General features: G+C 42.8%; 1 protein-coding gene across 1 annotated transcript in view; it reads left to right on the top strand.

Moving 5' to 3' along the window:
- Positions 1-15,049, top strand: part of LOC311505383 (slit homolog 1 protein-like) — a gene marked incomplete at both ends in the record, with an annotated part of 67,941 nt that overhangs the window by 37,348 nt on the left and 15,544 nt on the right. The window contains 15 exons of the mRNA XM_084568930.1: positions 952-1,023; positions 4,284-4,355; positions 4,765-4,836; positions 5,676-5,819; positions 5,917-6,080; positions 7,145-7,168; positions 7,411-7,555; positions 8,796-8,870; positions 9,085-9,228; positions 10,169-10,312; positions 10,389-10,555; positions 10,686-10,824; positions 12,672-12,740; positions 13,538-13,609; positions 14,513-14,584. Of these exons, the coding sequence (XP_084425056.1) occupies positions 952-1,023; positions 4,284-4,355; positions 4,765-4,836; positions 5,676-5,819; positions 5,917-6,080; positions 7,145-7,168; positions 7,411-7,555; positions 8,796-8,870; positions 9,085-9,228; positions 10,169-10,312; positions 10,389-10,555; positions 10,686-10,824; positions 12,672-12,740; positions 13,538-13,609; positions 14,513-14,584 (1,575 nt within the window). The remainder of the gene's footprint in view (positions 1-951; positions 1,024-4,283; positions 4,356-4,764; positions 4,837-5,675; positions 5,820-5,916; positions 6,081-7,144; positions 7,169-7,410; positions 7,556-8,795; positions 8,871-9,084; positions 9,229-10,168; positions 10,313-10,388; positions 10,556-10,685; positions 10,825-12,671; positions 12,741-13,537; positions 13,610-14,512; positions 14,585-15,049) is intronic.

Here is a 15,049-nt window from a genome sequence, read left to right as displayed (position 1 = left end):
AAAAGTGAAGCAGGAAGTAGAAACAAAAATTAACACGACTGGCAAAAAAGACACAGCGTCGACTAGTGTTTGGGTGGAGATGTTACAGAGTGAGCCAGACTGACGTGTTAATTATGTAATTGTGCTTATTTATAGTTACTTTTTAAACGTACATCATGGAAACTCTCATGTTTTTAGGACACTTCCCTTCACAAGCTTCCAGAATCGAGCCCACTCCTGCCAGTAGCTGACATTCAGCTGTGGGACGGGGACCATTTGTCACAGCGGGTGGTAACTTGGACAAATCCAATAAATAGATTTTACAGGCCATTACGTGTGCTTCATGTTTCAGCCAGTACATCAGCTCTTGTGATGTGTGCTCCAGCAGTAAAGGCTCAATGTGTCTGTCTCCACTGCACAACTCGTTTATGAACTCATGTCTGCTGGAGAGAAGGAAACCGTATCAGTCGGACTTCATGATGCTTCGCTGCTAAACGTCGAACAAATTCACACCAGAGTTGTGTTCACTGTTCAAAGCCAGAGCAGAGATGTTTTTTATTTGCCCCTTTTGTGAAAATCTCAGCAGTTTTGGTTTCGACTAATATAGTTATTTGTTGTTTTAAAAATAACAAATCAGGGTGATTGAAAGTCCGATCTGGCCGAGTCTGTTTCCCGTATGTGATTTCACTAAAGTGGTTAGCTTGATTGCGTGTTTATTTTAGAATTTAGCAAAGCTTCGCTCAGAGACTCCCCAACACTAACCCCTTGGAGGTAAATTAATTTAAGAACTTAGACTTGCATTTATTTTGTTTGTTTGGTTGTTTCATGCTAGCTCTTAGGTCGATTCTTCACTTAGCCAATAAAAACATTTATGTAATGAATGCTGTGTGATTAACTGAGTGAAACTTGAAGACAGGTCTGCTGATGGGAGCAGCGTTTAATAAATCACTTCCTCTCTCTTTTTCTCTCCAGCCGTCTGGAGCAGAATGGCATCAAGTCGGTTCCTCCAGGTGCCTTCACCTCCTACAAGAAGCTTCGACGAATGTGAGTCCCCCCCAAAAAAGCAGCACAATGCACACGACAGTTAAATGCTTCTTAATACCAATTCAAATTAAAATAATACTTAGACAGACTTTATTCATCACAAGGGAAATTGCTTGGTCAGTAGCTCAGTTGCACATAGAAAAAAAACACCTTTGAGTAAAAGAAAAAATAGGTGTAAGGTGTAAGTACAATAAAATCCAATAGTGTAAGGAAAAAAATGTACAAGACTTGCATCTGTACGAACTGACAAGAGACAGAAAAAGGAGTAAATATACCCTGTATACATAGGATGGATAATGATATGAATGGAGTTATCTTTTGGATAGAAGAAGTTGGATAGAGTTTGGTATGAATGACGTCCTGTAGCGTTCACTGTGGGAGTGGAGCTGGATCAGTCTGTTGGAGAATGAACTCTACTGTCCCTCTATAGTCTGGTGGAGTGGATGAGATGGATTGTCCATGATGGAGAGACGTTTTGTCGTGCAGACAAACTCCAACTCACAGAACATTTTCTATCACTTGTCAACGAGAACACAGTAAACTAGCCTCGGATCGCCCCAATATCTGCAAAGTTCACTGAAGAAACGGATGTCAAGTTGCACTTTTGTCATCATGTGGTAAATCCAGCCAATCCTGTTGGATGTAATATAAAATGGTCAGTTTGAGAGCTAAACAGTCACCTGTTACAATGCAAACATTTACCTGTTAGTGAGCGGTGGATTCATGAGCGTGGCACCATGTCATGTAAAGCAGACAGGTGAAATGGTGAGGATGATGAACCAACATGCTCAGTTGCCAGAAGACAGACTCAACTATTTGATGAAGTTATTAGACCTTTAGCTGCTACTCTATCCCATCTAACAACACACTGTGGAGTACTATTAAATGCTACTGATGGTGCTGAATTATACAGACTATACATATCTGCAGCTCACAGTATTGATAAGCTCATGTGTTTATGTTCAGTTCTGTTGTGTTACATCATTTGAGATTGTTGCTGTGGCTGTAGAGTGTGTTTTCCTTGATGTCAGTGAATGCACCTTGACTGACGATGTTTATGGTGTTGACGTGGTCTACGGCCGACAGTAGTTTCTGTTCAGGCTTCAGTAAACTTGCAGAAAATCCTCCGTAGCTTCTTTTGTGTTAAACAATGTGTATTCAGGTCAAGAACATAGACTCCATTACTTTCTACTGTGTTTATGTGTGTGACGTCATCGACTAGTGGACGTCGAATTTAAAAAAAGTAAAAAAGTCCGTCAGCCTTTACTACATACATGTTTTAATGTCATTTGCGTTTACATATTGTCATTCAGAAACTTATTTGTTCCATCATAACAGGTTTTCTTTTATTCTGGACGCTTTAAAGATGCACTAAGCCCTAACACTACCTAGCTAGAAAAGCCGTGGTTCTGGGGCTCTTCTACTTCTAGTTTTTAAATCAGTCAAAGACATCACAATATTTCTGTCTCCAGAAGAATAATTCCTCTGAGAAAATGCAATAAAAAATAAAATCAATGTTTTATAGTCTATAATCTGCCAACTGGATCGCTCTCCTCTTCTTTCTCCACTCTTCGCTGAGCTGTGGTTTTCCTGCTCGACGTTGAGGAGCATTTTATTTATATCAGCCTGCAAAGACGTGCAGTCGTCATCAGGCCTTTAAAAGTTTATTTTCTGCATGATAAGTTAAACATGGATCATTGTGCTCTGATGCATATGTTTAAAAAAATGCAAATGTGACCACAATAATAATGATTCTGGCTTCCCGACTTTGTTTTTGTCTTCTGTCTTTGTGGTTTTTGTTCCGTCCTCCACGGCTGCTTTTCTCTTCTGTCTTTCTATCTTTAGATATTCTCTCTCTCTCTCTCTCTCCACATCGTTGTATCTCTGTGGTTTTCCTTTTCCTCTCAATCTTATCGCTTTTCCCCTCCTTACATCATCACTGTGGGACCATCCAGAGCTCTGAAGGGGGTGAGGGTGGGGGTGGGGGTGATTACATTACCAGGCTGGTTTAAGTGGTGTCTCTTAAAATTTATTGTGACAGTTGAGCAGATTCAGAGCAAATCAAAGATGTCAAAAAATGTAACTTGGCCACTAAAACATTTCTCTTGCTCTCTCTCTCTCACACACATACAAAATAAAATACTGTCAGACTCATTTACAACACAGTCCAGTCGTTACTTTCATTTTTATAAGTGATTTTTATTTGATTCAGTTTGGTTCAGGGCTCAGAAAAATGAACAATAAAGATCATTCATGCATGTTTAACCCCGGAGAGAAAAAAAAGGTCCTCAGATCAGATAAAAAGGAAATAAAATGAGTTGAAAATGAGTTTGTTTGAAGTAAATGTCGTCTTTGTGAATAAATCTTGATTCTAGAAGAACCAGAAGGAAAAGGAGCTGAAGATATTAGGGTAACACAGCCTTGGTGTTGTATATGTGGTGAAGATGGACCCAAAAACAAGACACTAAGGGAGAAGTAGGGTAATCCAAGAACACAAATCCAAAAAATAGGACAGTACCAAAACCAAAACGAGAAAATACGAGCAACAAACAGGGGTAACGTCACGGGTAACAGAACAGACAAAGAACAAAGGCAACAGTTATATATGCAAACCCACACAGACACAAGACAAAGACAGGAAGTAAAACTTGAATCCAATAAGAAAACTCATTCATTCATTCATTTATTCATTCATCTTCTGTAACCTCTACTCCTCTGGAGGGTCGTTGGGGTGCTGGAGCCTATCCCAGCTGTCATTGGTCTAGAGGTGGGAGGAAGCTGGAGTACCTGGAGAGAACCCACGAAGACACAGGGAGAACATACAGACTACACACAGAAAGGAACCAGTCGGCCTGGATTAGAACCCAGAACCTTCTGGCTGGGAGGCATCAGTGCTAACCACCACACCACTGAGCCTCCCAATTATTTTATTTTACTTTTATTTGATTTTATTAATTATATTTTTAATTGTAATAACTATCACCACCTTCATTTTTCTTGTTTTTCTTATGTTCAACTGAGCACATCCTGTGACCAAGCAGTCTCCCTTGTGGATGAATAAAGTCTGTCTAATGTCTTAGTCGGAGTTATTTAAAAAAGAGGAGTCTTTCTCTTCCAACTGGGATAGGCTCCAGCAGACCCCCGCAACCCTTAACAGGACTAAGCGGGTATAGAAGATGACTGACATGACTGAGTCTTTCTCTTTACAGCGTGGACACGTAGCTTTGTTTCTCACCGCTTCATGAATCATTCTCTTTCAGAGACCTGAGCAACAACCAGATATCTGAGATCGCTCCCGATGCTTTCCACGGCCTCCGAGCTCTCAACTCACTGTGAGTAATAACAAGCACTCTGCGTCTGAATGTAGGGAGCGCTGAGAGCGTCTCTGCAAATGTGTGTTAGCGTATTTTACCTCCGTACGCTTCCACTGCATGAGTATGTTTGTGCATGTGTTGGTATGAATAATTCAAAAGCGATGCCTGATCTCTGCAAACAGAGAATTCTTATGAACAAATACTCACAGCATGTGTGCATGTGACAGATACACCAGGTATGTTTGCATTCACTGGATTATCTGTCCTGTTTGTAGACTCTGTGTGTAGAAATGTGTGGATATGAGTCTTAATGTTGTTTGATGATGCAGCTTTTGAACAAAGTCGTCGTGATAATTGCACGGACTGATGGGTCAGAACCAGAAAGCCTCTCAGACATTTGTTGCTGTTTTGTTTTGTGTGTGTTCAGAGTTCTGTACGGCAATAAGATCACTGAGCTGCCCGGTGGAGTGTTTGATGGCCTGTCCTCTCTGGAGCTGCTGTAAGTACAAACCACAGCGTTCATTTGTTTGTCTGAACGTGCTGACGATACAGTTTTTGCCAAGTCAGTAATGTAAATCTGTTCCTTATGACTGTTAGAGATACTCATCTGACGAAGAATCCAATCTACACCGATCGCTGGTGACAGCTCATGTGCTACATACTGTGAGCTGCAGATATGTATAGCCTGTATAAAAACAGGCAGCACCTCAGCACCATCAGTAGCATTTAATAGTACTCCACAGCATGTTGTTAGATGGGATAGTGTAGCAGCTAAAGTTCTGATGTGCACCGCGATTAAAAAAAACATTCCCGTTGCCTATTAGGCAGCAACAATACAGGTAGTTGTGATTCGATATGAACGGCGGTTTCTTGGTCAAGGTTCTCAGTTGGTTTTCTCAAATGTTTCTATATTGTAAATTTATACAAATGTGGTCTACTGCCCGTTGATTCTGCAAACAAGTGTCCAATATACACCAATCAGTCACAACATTATGACCACTGACAGGAGAAGTCAATAACATTCAAACCATCTTGTGACAGTTCAATGTTCTGCTGGGAAACTTCTGGACCTGGCATTCATTGGTGTGGATGTTACTTAGACATGTAGCACCCACCTAGACCAGACCAGCCCTGTTTTATCTGTTTTATTAGTTGCAGGAGTCTGATGAGAAAACAAATCATGCAATTACCTAAAGCTGTTGATTGACCAGGTATCTGAGGCTACCGTTCATTTTCAGAAGTCCTTTTGTGATATTAGAGCAGAACCCAAAACCCAGAGCAGAGCTTCTAATTTATCATCTGCTTCCTTATTGGATATGGTCTCCTATCATCCCACAGGCTGCTGAATGCAAATAAGATCCACTGCGTCCGAGCCACGGTCTTCAAAGACCTGGAGAACTTGGCTCTCCTGTCGCTGTACGACAACAAGATCCAGAGTCTGGCCAAAGGCACCTTCAGCTCGCTGCACAGCATCCAGACGCTGTGAGGCGGTCAACGCACGCATGCTATTTTAAGTTTGGTTCCACTCCATTCAGCCCGATCCGACTGACGTCCTTTTCCTTTTGTGATTTCTCGTCAGCCATCTGGCCCAGAACCCCTTTGTGTGTGACTGTAATGTGAAGTGGCTGGCTGACTTCCTGCGCTCCAACCCCATAGAGACCAGCGGAGCGCGCTGTGCCAGCCCTCGCCGCCTCGCCAACAAACGCATCGCGCAGATCAAGAGCAACAAGTTCAGATGCTCCGGTCAGTCAGTGCCACTGTGTGTTTGCAGGCATGTGTGTGTGAGAGAGAGACAAAGAACTGAACTGCAGCAAACATCGAATTACGATCCTGCAAAAGCCTTTTCTCTTAAACTGCTGTATTCACATCTATGTTATTTATACTGTGCTGTCAGAAACACTTCTCTGTCCACACTTCAAATCCAGACTGCTGGCCAAGAAAGTTAGATAGATGGATTGGGTTTAAAAAGAAATCCAGATTTTGAAAGATCCAAGATTGCTTCACAAATCCTTTGACTGATCTTTTTAAATACATGCCATTTCCTGCAGATTTGTCTTGCTACTACTGCTACTGAGAACAACTCAGGCCTGAAAGCTGATGTGTGGCATCATATTGGATGTAAAAAGTGTGACGACAGTTAAGAGCTGGACATGAGTAAAGCCATGTGCATAATGTGAAACTAGAGGTAAAATATTATGGAATTAATTAATCAAATCGGGGCGTTTGAATCAGAATCAAACTGATTCAGCGCTAATCAGTATTTGGACTTGGACACCAAAGTCATGGACAGTGTTTCTTTGCTGTAAACATCTGAGGAACTTGGTTGCTGCGTCTACTTTACGTTGCCAAAGTTTTTTCCATCACAACAGTCAACGGTCTTTTGTTACCACATCGCTGCTATGCCGACACCCCAGGTCCTTTAGTGACACAGTGAACAAGGAAAGCGTGTAAAGTGTCTGAAGCAAAGAGAGTGAAAGAAGAAGAAGAGTGTTAATCTCAGCGGCTGCTGTAGCTAAAAGCTCCCCGGCCATTTTCACCTACCACACGGTGCCGGTGTGTGTGAAGCCAGCCTCCGGACACAAAGTGCTCCACGCTGCTTTAGTCCGGTGCCAAGGCCTGGAAAGCTTCACGCCGGCCCGACACATTGCTTCCATAAAACAGCAAAGTCCTTTTTAACTCGTCCTTTCTGATTTATCTGAACTGATGCCAGTTTCATACATGATGTCCTCCAGGAGCGTGAGTGGTTGTGTGTCTATGTGAAGCATTTTGACTGACATAGTTTTGTTTTTGCTTCCTTCTCGTTACAGCCAAGGAGCAGTACCACATCCCAGGTGATCATATGTGTTTGTGTACCTGTAGTATTTATGTATAAACCATAGGGAGATGTGTTGTGATGTTTTCAGATGTAGATTTACTTAATAAGACAAAAGCAGTTCTGTAATTTAAACTAAAAATGCATCCATCTTAAATGTCTCTTGACTTCCTGTCTTTAATATCTAGGTTGGTAGATGTCTCTAGAATCATCTCTAAGAGTTTGAACGAGAGTCCGTCCGTCTGTCTTGTTTGTGTCCAGGCACCGAGGACAGACGTCTGAACTATGAGTGTAACAGTAAGCCAGTGTGTCCGGCTAAATGTCGCTGCGAGGCCAACGTGGTCGACTGCTCCAACCTCCGCCTCACCAAGTTCCCTGAACACCTGCCGCCCTCAACTGAAGAGCTGTGAGACACAAACACACACCCGTACAAATACACACAACTCTGCAGCAATAACTACACTCAGTTGACTGTCTTCATGTCAGCACATAACATAAAATATGTCAGTGAAGCTTCTCAGTCAGTCTAGGTCATGGTATATCCAAAAATGCTGAAGAATTGCAACTGGACGTTTCATCCAAGTAGCTTCTTCAGTTGTAAGAGACTGGTGGAGGAGTTGGGGTTTGAATAGGACAGCCTGGTTGATGCCTGTGCAACATATTATTTTAAGTGACATAAAGTAAGAAAAAAATAAATCAAAATCCTCCCATCCTCCATCAAACATGGGGGTGCTAATGTCCTGGTTTGGGCCTGTTCTGCTGCATCTGGACCAAGACGGCTTGTCATCACTGATGGACCAATGGATTCTGAAATCTACCAGTGAACTCTAAAAGAAAATGTCAGGACATCTGTCCATGAGCTGAATGTGAAGAGAAACTGGGTCATGCAGCAAGACAACGAGAACCAAGAACACAAGTGGTTCTACAAAAGAACGGTTAAAGAAGAACAAGATGAATGTTTAGGAACGGCCAAGTCAAAGTCCTGACCTTAATCCAATAGAAATGTTGTGGAAGGACCTGAAGCAAGCAGTTGATGTGAGGAAACCCACCAACATCTCAGAACTGAAGTGGTTCTGTTCTGAGGAATGGGCTAAAATTCCTCCAAGCTGCTGTAGACCACTGATCAGCAGTTACCAGAAACATTTAGTTACAAGGAGGTCACAGCAGATACTGGACACAAGGAGGAACTGATATGAACACATGATTGATATTTCTTTATAAATGCACAAGTATATTTCTGTTGTCATGTGCTTCTTTGTGTCCTCTTTGTGTACTTCAATGACTTTAAGCATTTTGTATTTATACTCTATATGTTGTGGTACACTCATGTATCTTAGCCTGTGATCCAGAGCATTCACCGTGACAGCGCCATATTCAACACTTGACTACAATGCTCACACACACACACACACACACACACACACACACACACACACACACACAAACACACACACACACACATTCACAGACGTATTTATATGCAGCATACGAACACACACATGCACGATGTTACAGCTGTTCATGTTGACATGTGTGTGTGGATTCATGCTGCTTGGATGCACAAAAAGCTCACATTCCAGAGCATCTCTTGTGCTAACGATGTTTTCCTCCGTCCTCTTCACCTCCTCTGTTTGTGATTGGCCTAGGCGTCTCAACAACAACGACCTCTCCATGCTGGAGGCCACCGGAGCCTTCAAGGGCCTGACGCAGCTGAAGAAAATGTAGGTCACTTTGAAAAGTTGACAGAAACAATGACCCACTCAACACCCCCTCCGTCATAAAAAGAGAAAACTGCTGGGGGAGCTCATTGTCTGGTGTTTAATGTACTTTACGAGGACAAAAAGACAGACGTTGTTGTGAATGCGTAAGGACAGGCTTTGTGATGAAGAAACCCAACAGACAGAAAACAATAGCTTTTATCTTCCTCACTTCCAGTAACCTTAGCAACAACAAGATTTCGGAGATCGAGGACGGGGCGTTTGAAGGTGCCTCCTCGGCGGCGGAGCTTCACCTCACAGCCAACCACCTGGAGTCTGTGAGAGGGAGCATGTTCAAAGGCATGGAGGGCCTGCGTATGCTGTGAGTTTGACTGACTGCATGTCATCCACTAAATATTAACGAATAAATTTAATTACAAGAGCAGAATGTGGTGTAAGAGGTTAATCCTGGCTCCCTGGAACCATAGGATTGACCACAGTAATCAGTTTTAAGATTTCATTTATTCTCTTTAAGCTGGAATGTCTCCCCCTGCTGGCCGTGAAGTAACTGCACGCTAATCCATGTTGGTCCTTGTCACCCATCAATCTTAATTTCCAGATTATAATCCTTCTCCTGAACACAGAGTCTCTCTATTTTTATCTGAAGTATTAACAACTCTTCTTTGGACACTTCCTAGGTTTTGCATATAGAGCGTTAATGTCACCACAGACACCGTTTTAAAGACTCTGGATATGCTGCTCAGATAATACTCATTGTTTGAACTCATTTAGCAAAGGTCAAACGGAGTAGAAGTGCCACACTCCAGGTTTCATCCAGTCCAAATACAAGTCCTTTAATTTACTGGAGAATTAGATTAGCATCAGGACGGGCAGCTTCAGTCGTGGCATAAAATATGATCCAAATACTTTCACTTCACAGCGTCTGTAGAACAGAATAGACTTCATTGCCATTTGCATGAGTGCAAGAAAGTACATTAATGGAATTCTTGTGCATGTAGAGAACTTTATCTGATGAACTGATGAGAAAACGAAAAAGACAAAGGTAAACATTTAAAGTAGCAGCAGGGAAAAGAGCAAGAATTAGAAATAAATACTTTTTAATAACTGTAAAAATATAAAAATACACAGTAGGTTCATGAGCTCCAATTAGTTGCAGCACGGAACATAAACTTTAAAGACTAAAAGATAAGAAGTATGAGTGTTTTGGTTAATGATTGTCAAAGATTTAGGCTAAAACCTGCAGCTTTATACCACTTCATTATATTTAAGGTGTGTGTGTGTGTGTGTGTGTGTGTGTACAGGATGCTCAGGAACAACAAAATCAGCTGCATCCACAACGGCAGCTTCACAGGACTGGCCAACGTCAGGCTGCTGTCCCTCTACGACAACCAGCTGAGCACCATCCTGCCCGGAGCCTTCGACACGCTGCCCAACCTGTCCACCCTGTTAGTGAGACACAGACGCTCTATCAGTCTTGGTTTTTGTTTTTCTCTGCTGCTAACCATCTCCACTGTCCATCAGAAACCTCCTGGCCAATCCTTTTAACTGTGACTGCCGTCTGTCCTGGTTTGGGGCGTGGCTTCGAAGCCGGCGGATTGTGACGGGGAACCCTCGCTGTCAGGGCCCAGCCTTCCTCCGAGAGATCCCACTGCAGGACGTAGCTGTGCCTGATTTCCGCTGCGAGGACGGTAATGGAGCAATGAAATACAGTAAAAGCATAAATGGACGAGGGAGGAAAGCAACTCACAGGCAGCGTGCGTGATAGCGATGTTACTGAAAACTGAGTCCGAACTTCTTCCCTCCTCTCTGTGCGTTCAGGCTCTGTGCTGGAGGACAGCAGCTGCGCTCCGGGGCCGCTGTGTCCCAACCAGTGCACCTGTATGGACTCAGTGGTCCGCTGCAGCAACAAACACCTGCAGGCTCTGCCCAGAGGACTGCCCCGCAACGTCACCGAACTGTGAGTCAGAACTAATGCAATATTATAACACCACATACACACCACATTCTACTCTCAGTCCCAAAAGGCAGAAACCAAAAATCAAACCTAAGAACACCATGTTTGCTGTATTTGATCATTCTTTGAATATCTGCTGCATGGGCGAGACATGCTGGAGAAGCTACCGTGTTGAAGCCACAACATTATGACCACTGACAGGAGAAGTGAATAACACTGACCATCTTCATCTTCTGTAACCGCTTATCCTGTGAAGGAATCACCAATGAACCTAACCAGCATGTCTTTGGATGGTGGGAGGAAGCTGGAGAACCTGGAGAGAACCCACACAGACACAGGGAGAACATGCAGAATACACACAGAAAGGAACCAGTCGACCTGGATTAGAACCCAGAACCTTCTGGCTGTGAAGCATCAGTGCTGACCAGTTGTCGCTCAGTATTAGCAAAAATGAAAAACCACACCACTGTGCCGCTCTAACATTGACTTCATCTTGTGACAGTTCAATGTTCTGCTGGGAAACTTCTGGACCTGGCATTCATTGGTGTGGATGTTACTTAGACATGTAGCACCCACCTAGACCAGACCAGGCACCCCCACCCCATAGCAATGACACTCCTTGATGGCAGCAGCCATCCCCAGCAGGATGCAGCCTGACACAGACACACACACAAAAACACTTTAGGAACAACTAAAAAAAAAAACATGAAGAACAGCACAAGGTGTTGACCTGGCCTCCAAATTCACTAGATCCCAAACTGATCAAGTATCTGTGGGATGATCCACAGAGGCCCCTCCCCTCAAAGACCCCCCCACTAACAACAGGACACCCTCAGAAGGCCCATGTCCATTCTCTGATGAGTCACCACACGGGAGACCTGCACAATATTAGGAAGGTGGTCATAATGTTATGGCTAATCGGTGTATAGTGCAATGATGAAAGTATTGTAGCGTTCATATATATTTAATCTCATTTAATAAAACATCTTGCACACTGCAACATGTGCAGCCTGTTTCCTGCAGTTCTTCATCTAACAGCTCACTGTGGCTCCTGGTTAATGTGAAGCTGCAGCAGCAGGAAATATTCAGTTTGCATTAGCAGACAATCTCTATCATAAATTAGTTGAACAACGCTGACCCAGCAAACCATAGCGTTTGCTGGGTCAGCGTTGTGCGTCTGTCACTTATAGCTACATTCAAATTAACTTTTACGATGGATTAATAGAAAGCCTGTTAAATGGAAACAAGACAAACTGTGTCATAGATGAAACATGGTCCAATACAGGATTAAAACGGTCCCAGAACATCTTGTGCAGCCATCTACTGAGCATCAGTGACGTTGGTGAGGTTAGATGTCTGTGTGGAGCCTAGAGGAGGCAGCCACTGTTGATGCACCATGATGCATCTGATCTGTGACTTTACTGAATCAGTCCTCCACCATCCAAACAACAATTCATTTCTACTGCTTGATCATTTCTATCATTCATTACGTTTGTTTCTTTTTCTGAATCACACAAAGGGGCAACATCTGTAATATGGTCTGCTGTTGTATAACGTCAAAGAAAGAAGCTCAGAGACAGACACATTCATTTAATTTGAGATGAATGTATCTGTTCTGGCGCAGTACCGTAAGTAATCAAGCAATTAATGAGAGTCGGGCTTTTCTTGTTGCACAGCGTCGTCACATGTTAATCAGTTTAATTCCCTCATCAGGAAGGCAATCAGGAACACAACGGCTTTGTGGATTAGTGATGTTATGATCTAGAAATGATCTCAGATATTCTTAACGGGCGATATAAATTATTATTCTGCAGAGAGATGAATAAATGTCCTCTGTCTTGTCTCCTCAGGTATCTGGACGGTAACCAGTTCACCAGCGTTCCTAAGGAACTGGCCACCTTCAAATACCTGCAGCTCGTGTAAGAAGTGACTCCGTATCACTGCTGGTGTCTGTGCAGCTCTAATAAGTACAACTAAATATGACATACAGCGGCTTTGTTTGACATTTTAATCGTTGATGTGGTGTGTGCATTTCAACTGCATGCATAGAAATAAAAGAAATCATCTGATATGGATGAGATCTCAGATTAAATCTGATAATGAGCACTTTAACCTCATAGTCACAGTCTCAGCTGATAATCCTGGTCAGAATTAGGCTGATTGCAAATAAGATGACGGGGAGCTGTGGAATAGTGGTTAGAGGTGCAGCTTGGGACCGAGATCCCAGGTTCACCTCACACCGTGTTCATGGGCAAGCATCTAAACCCTGAATTGCTCCCCAGGCTGCAGTCCTTAGAGGCTACAGCCCACTGCTCCACCTGTACACTCTGCTGTGTGAACAAACTGATGAGTCAAACAGCAGGAAGTGCAGTTTCCCCATTGTGGGACAATTAAAGGTTAAATTATTCTCATTCAAACCCCCTGCTCTTATAAACACTCCCAGCAGGGGGAGCTGTAGACCGTGTAGTGAAGTCTCGTTCCTCTGAGCGTCATCGGTTCATAAAGCATTAAGTGCAACACAACACTTGATTTGATCTCAGTTTATTGAGCAGCAGCATTTAAAGTTGTGGGAACTTGTCTCAAATAGAGAGAGCAGTGCATGGAGGAAGCACATGTCTGTGTGTCTGATGGGACTTCTACACTACAATATTTGTGTATGTGTGTGTTTGTAATTGTGTGTGTGTGTATTGATTGCCACCGACCTTTGCCTCTGCAGAGATCTGAGCAACAATAAAATCAGCTCCCTGTCTGACGACTCCTTCTCCAACATGAGCCAGCTCACCACACTGTGAGTGTTCAGCCGTTCAGATGTTTGAGGAGAATATCAATAACTAACATTTTAATGGTTGCAGCTCGAGAGCCACGCTCCCAGTCAGCGGCTGTGTTTAGATGAACAGATCTGCAGCCGAGCGCGTCTCACAGAGTCTGTTTTTGCTGACGTTAGCACGGCGTTGCTTAAAAGATGAACCCTGGATAGATGCTGAGCTTCTGTCTGGTCTGATTAAGAGATATCTGTGGGTCAGTCTCCAAGCGCTGCATTGCATGTGGTATTACTAGGATCCTTTAGCCTTTCAATGCGTCCTGTAAAAACGCCATTCAAAGTTTCTGTTAAAAAAATAAGAGCAGTCTCAGCAGGACTCTGATAACATAATTATTCATAATTAGAGGTTGTTTTCTTGTCAATCTTTCGCCCACGTGAGGCTTTTTTTTTTGTCATTTTTGAAAGGCTGAATAGTACTCTGCTAAAACTGATGAAGTAAAGTATTTACACAGAACAAAAAGCTCTGGGATTAAAAAAATTAATATTTGTGATTTTGGTTCTAGAGGAAACGTTGTGAGATTATTAAGATACAGCTGTTATCAGCAGAATTTTGTATAATGTGTGATTGTTTTCATCATTTGTATAATTTCCTCTCCACATTTCAACAGTCTGGCTGTAATAGTTAGTTGTTGAGTTATATCAGACGTGTCTTTGGTGTTTTAAACTTAAAGAGCTGCACCAATTTCACACAATGAAGCATGTTTACAAGTTTTGGCAAATATTACTCTACACACTGTGGAAATAAAAAAGGCTCCAGGCTACGCTAGCTGCTGTTAGCATACTACATCCTGATCCAAATATAGATCACATCTCTGATTCTGCTTCTGTTCTACTCACTGTATTATGTTTAATGATTTCTTTTCTTTTCAGGATCCTCAGTTACAACTCGCTCCGCTGCATCCCTCCTCTGGCGCTGGGCGGCCTGCGCTCCCTGAGGCTGCTGTGAGCACATTTAACTGTTACCTTCAGATTTACTACCTTTTATACTTTGAATCCAGCAATTTAAACCATTTCCAGAAAATTATTATAATTAAAACTGTTACCCAAGTTGATGTGTCATACACCACAATGGAGATACTGTATATCCAGATCACCATAAAATCTCCATTAAACTGCAAAGAGATGTGCTTAAGTGGCTTCACATCATTTCTAAATATACATTCTTGCCATGTATCGTGTCCCGTGTCACTGTCAGTGTCAGCAGCCCAAAGGTTTGCTGCAGCTTCGTCTTTTGACTTCTACCCTCCTGCCAAAATGAGCTGCTACCTAATGTAGGCTTACAACTGGGTCACATCCACGGCCATCCAAATACCCCCATGTACTCACACCCATTTTTGGAAGGTAGCGTGTTTACTGGTGGAGGGTCAACACTGAGGGTCTCATTGTCATCAGAGGAGGACGTCTCAT

Source organism: Chelon labrosus (genome assembly GCF_963514085.1).
Source record: "Chelon labrosus genome assembly, chromosome: 2".
Taxonomy (NCBI): domain Eukaryota; kingdom Metazoa; phylum Chordata; class Actinopteri; order Mugiliformes; family Mugilidae; genus Chelon; species Chelon labrosus.
The sequence above is the reverse complement of the archived record's forward strand: the minus strand, read 5'-3'. Positions and strand labels throughout refer to the sequence as shown.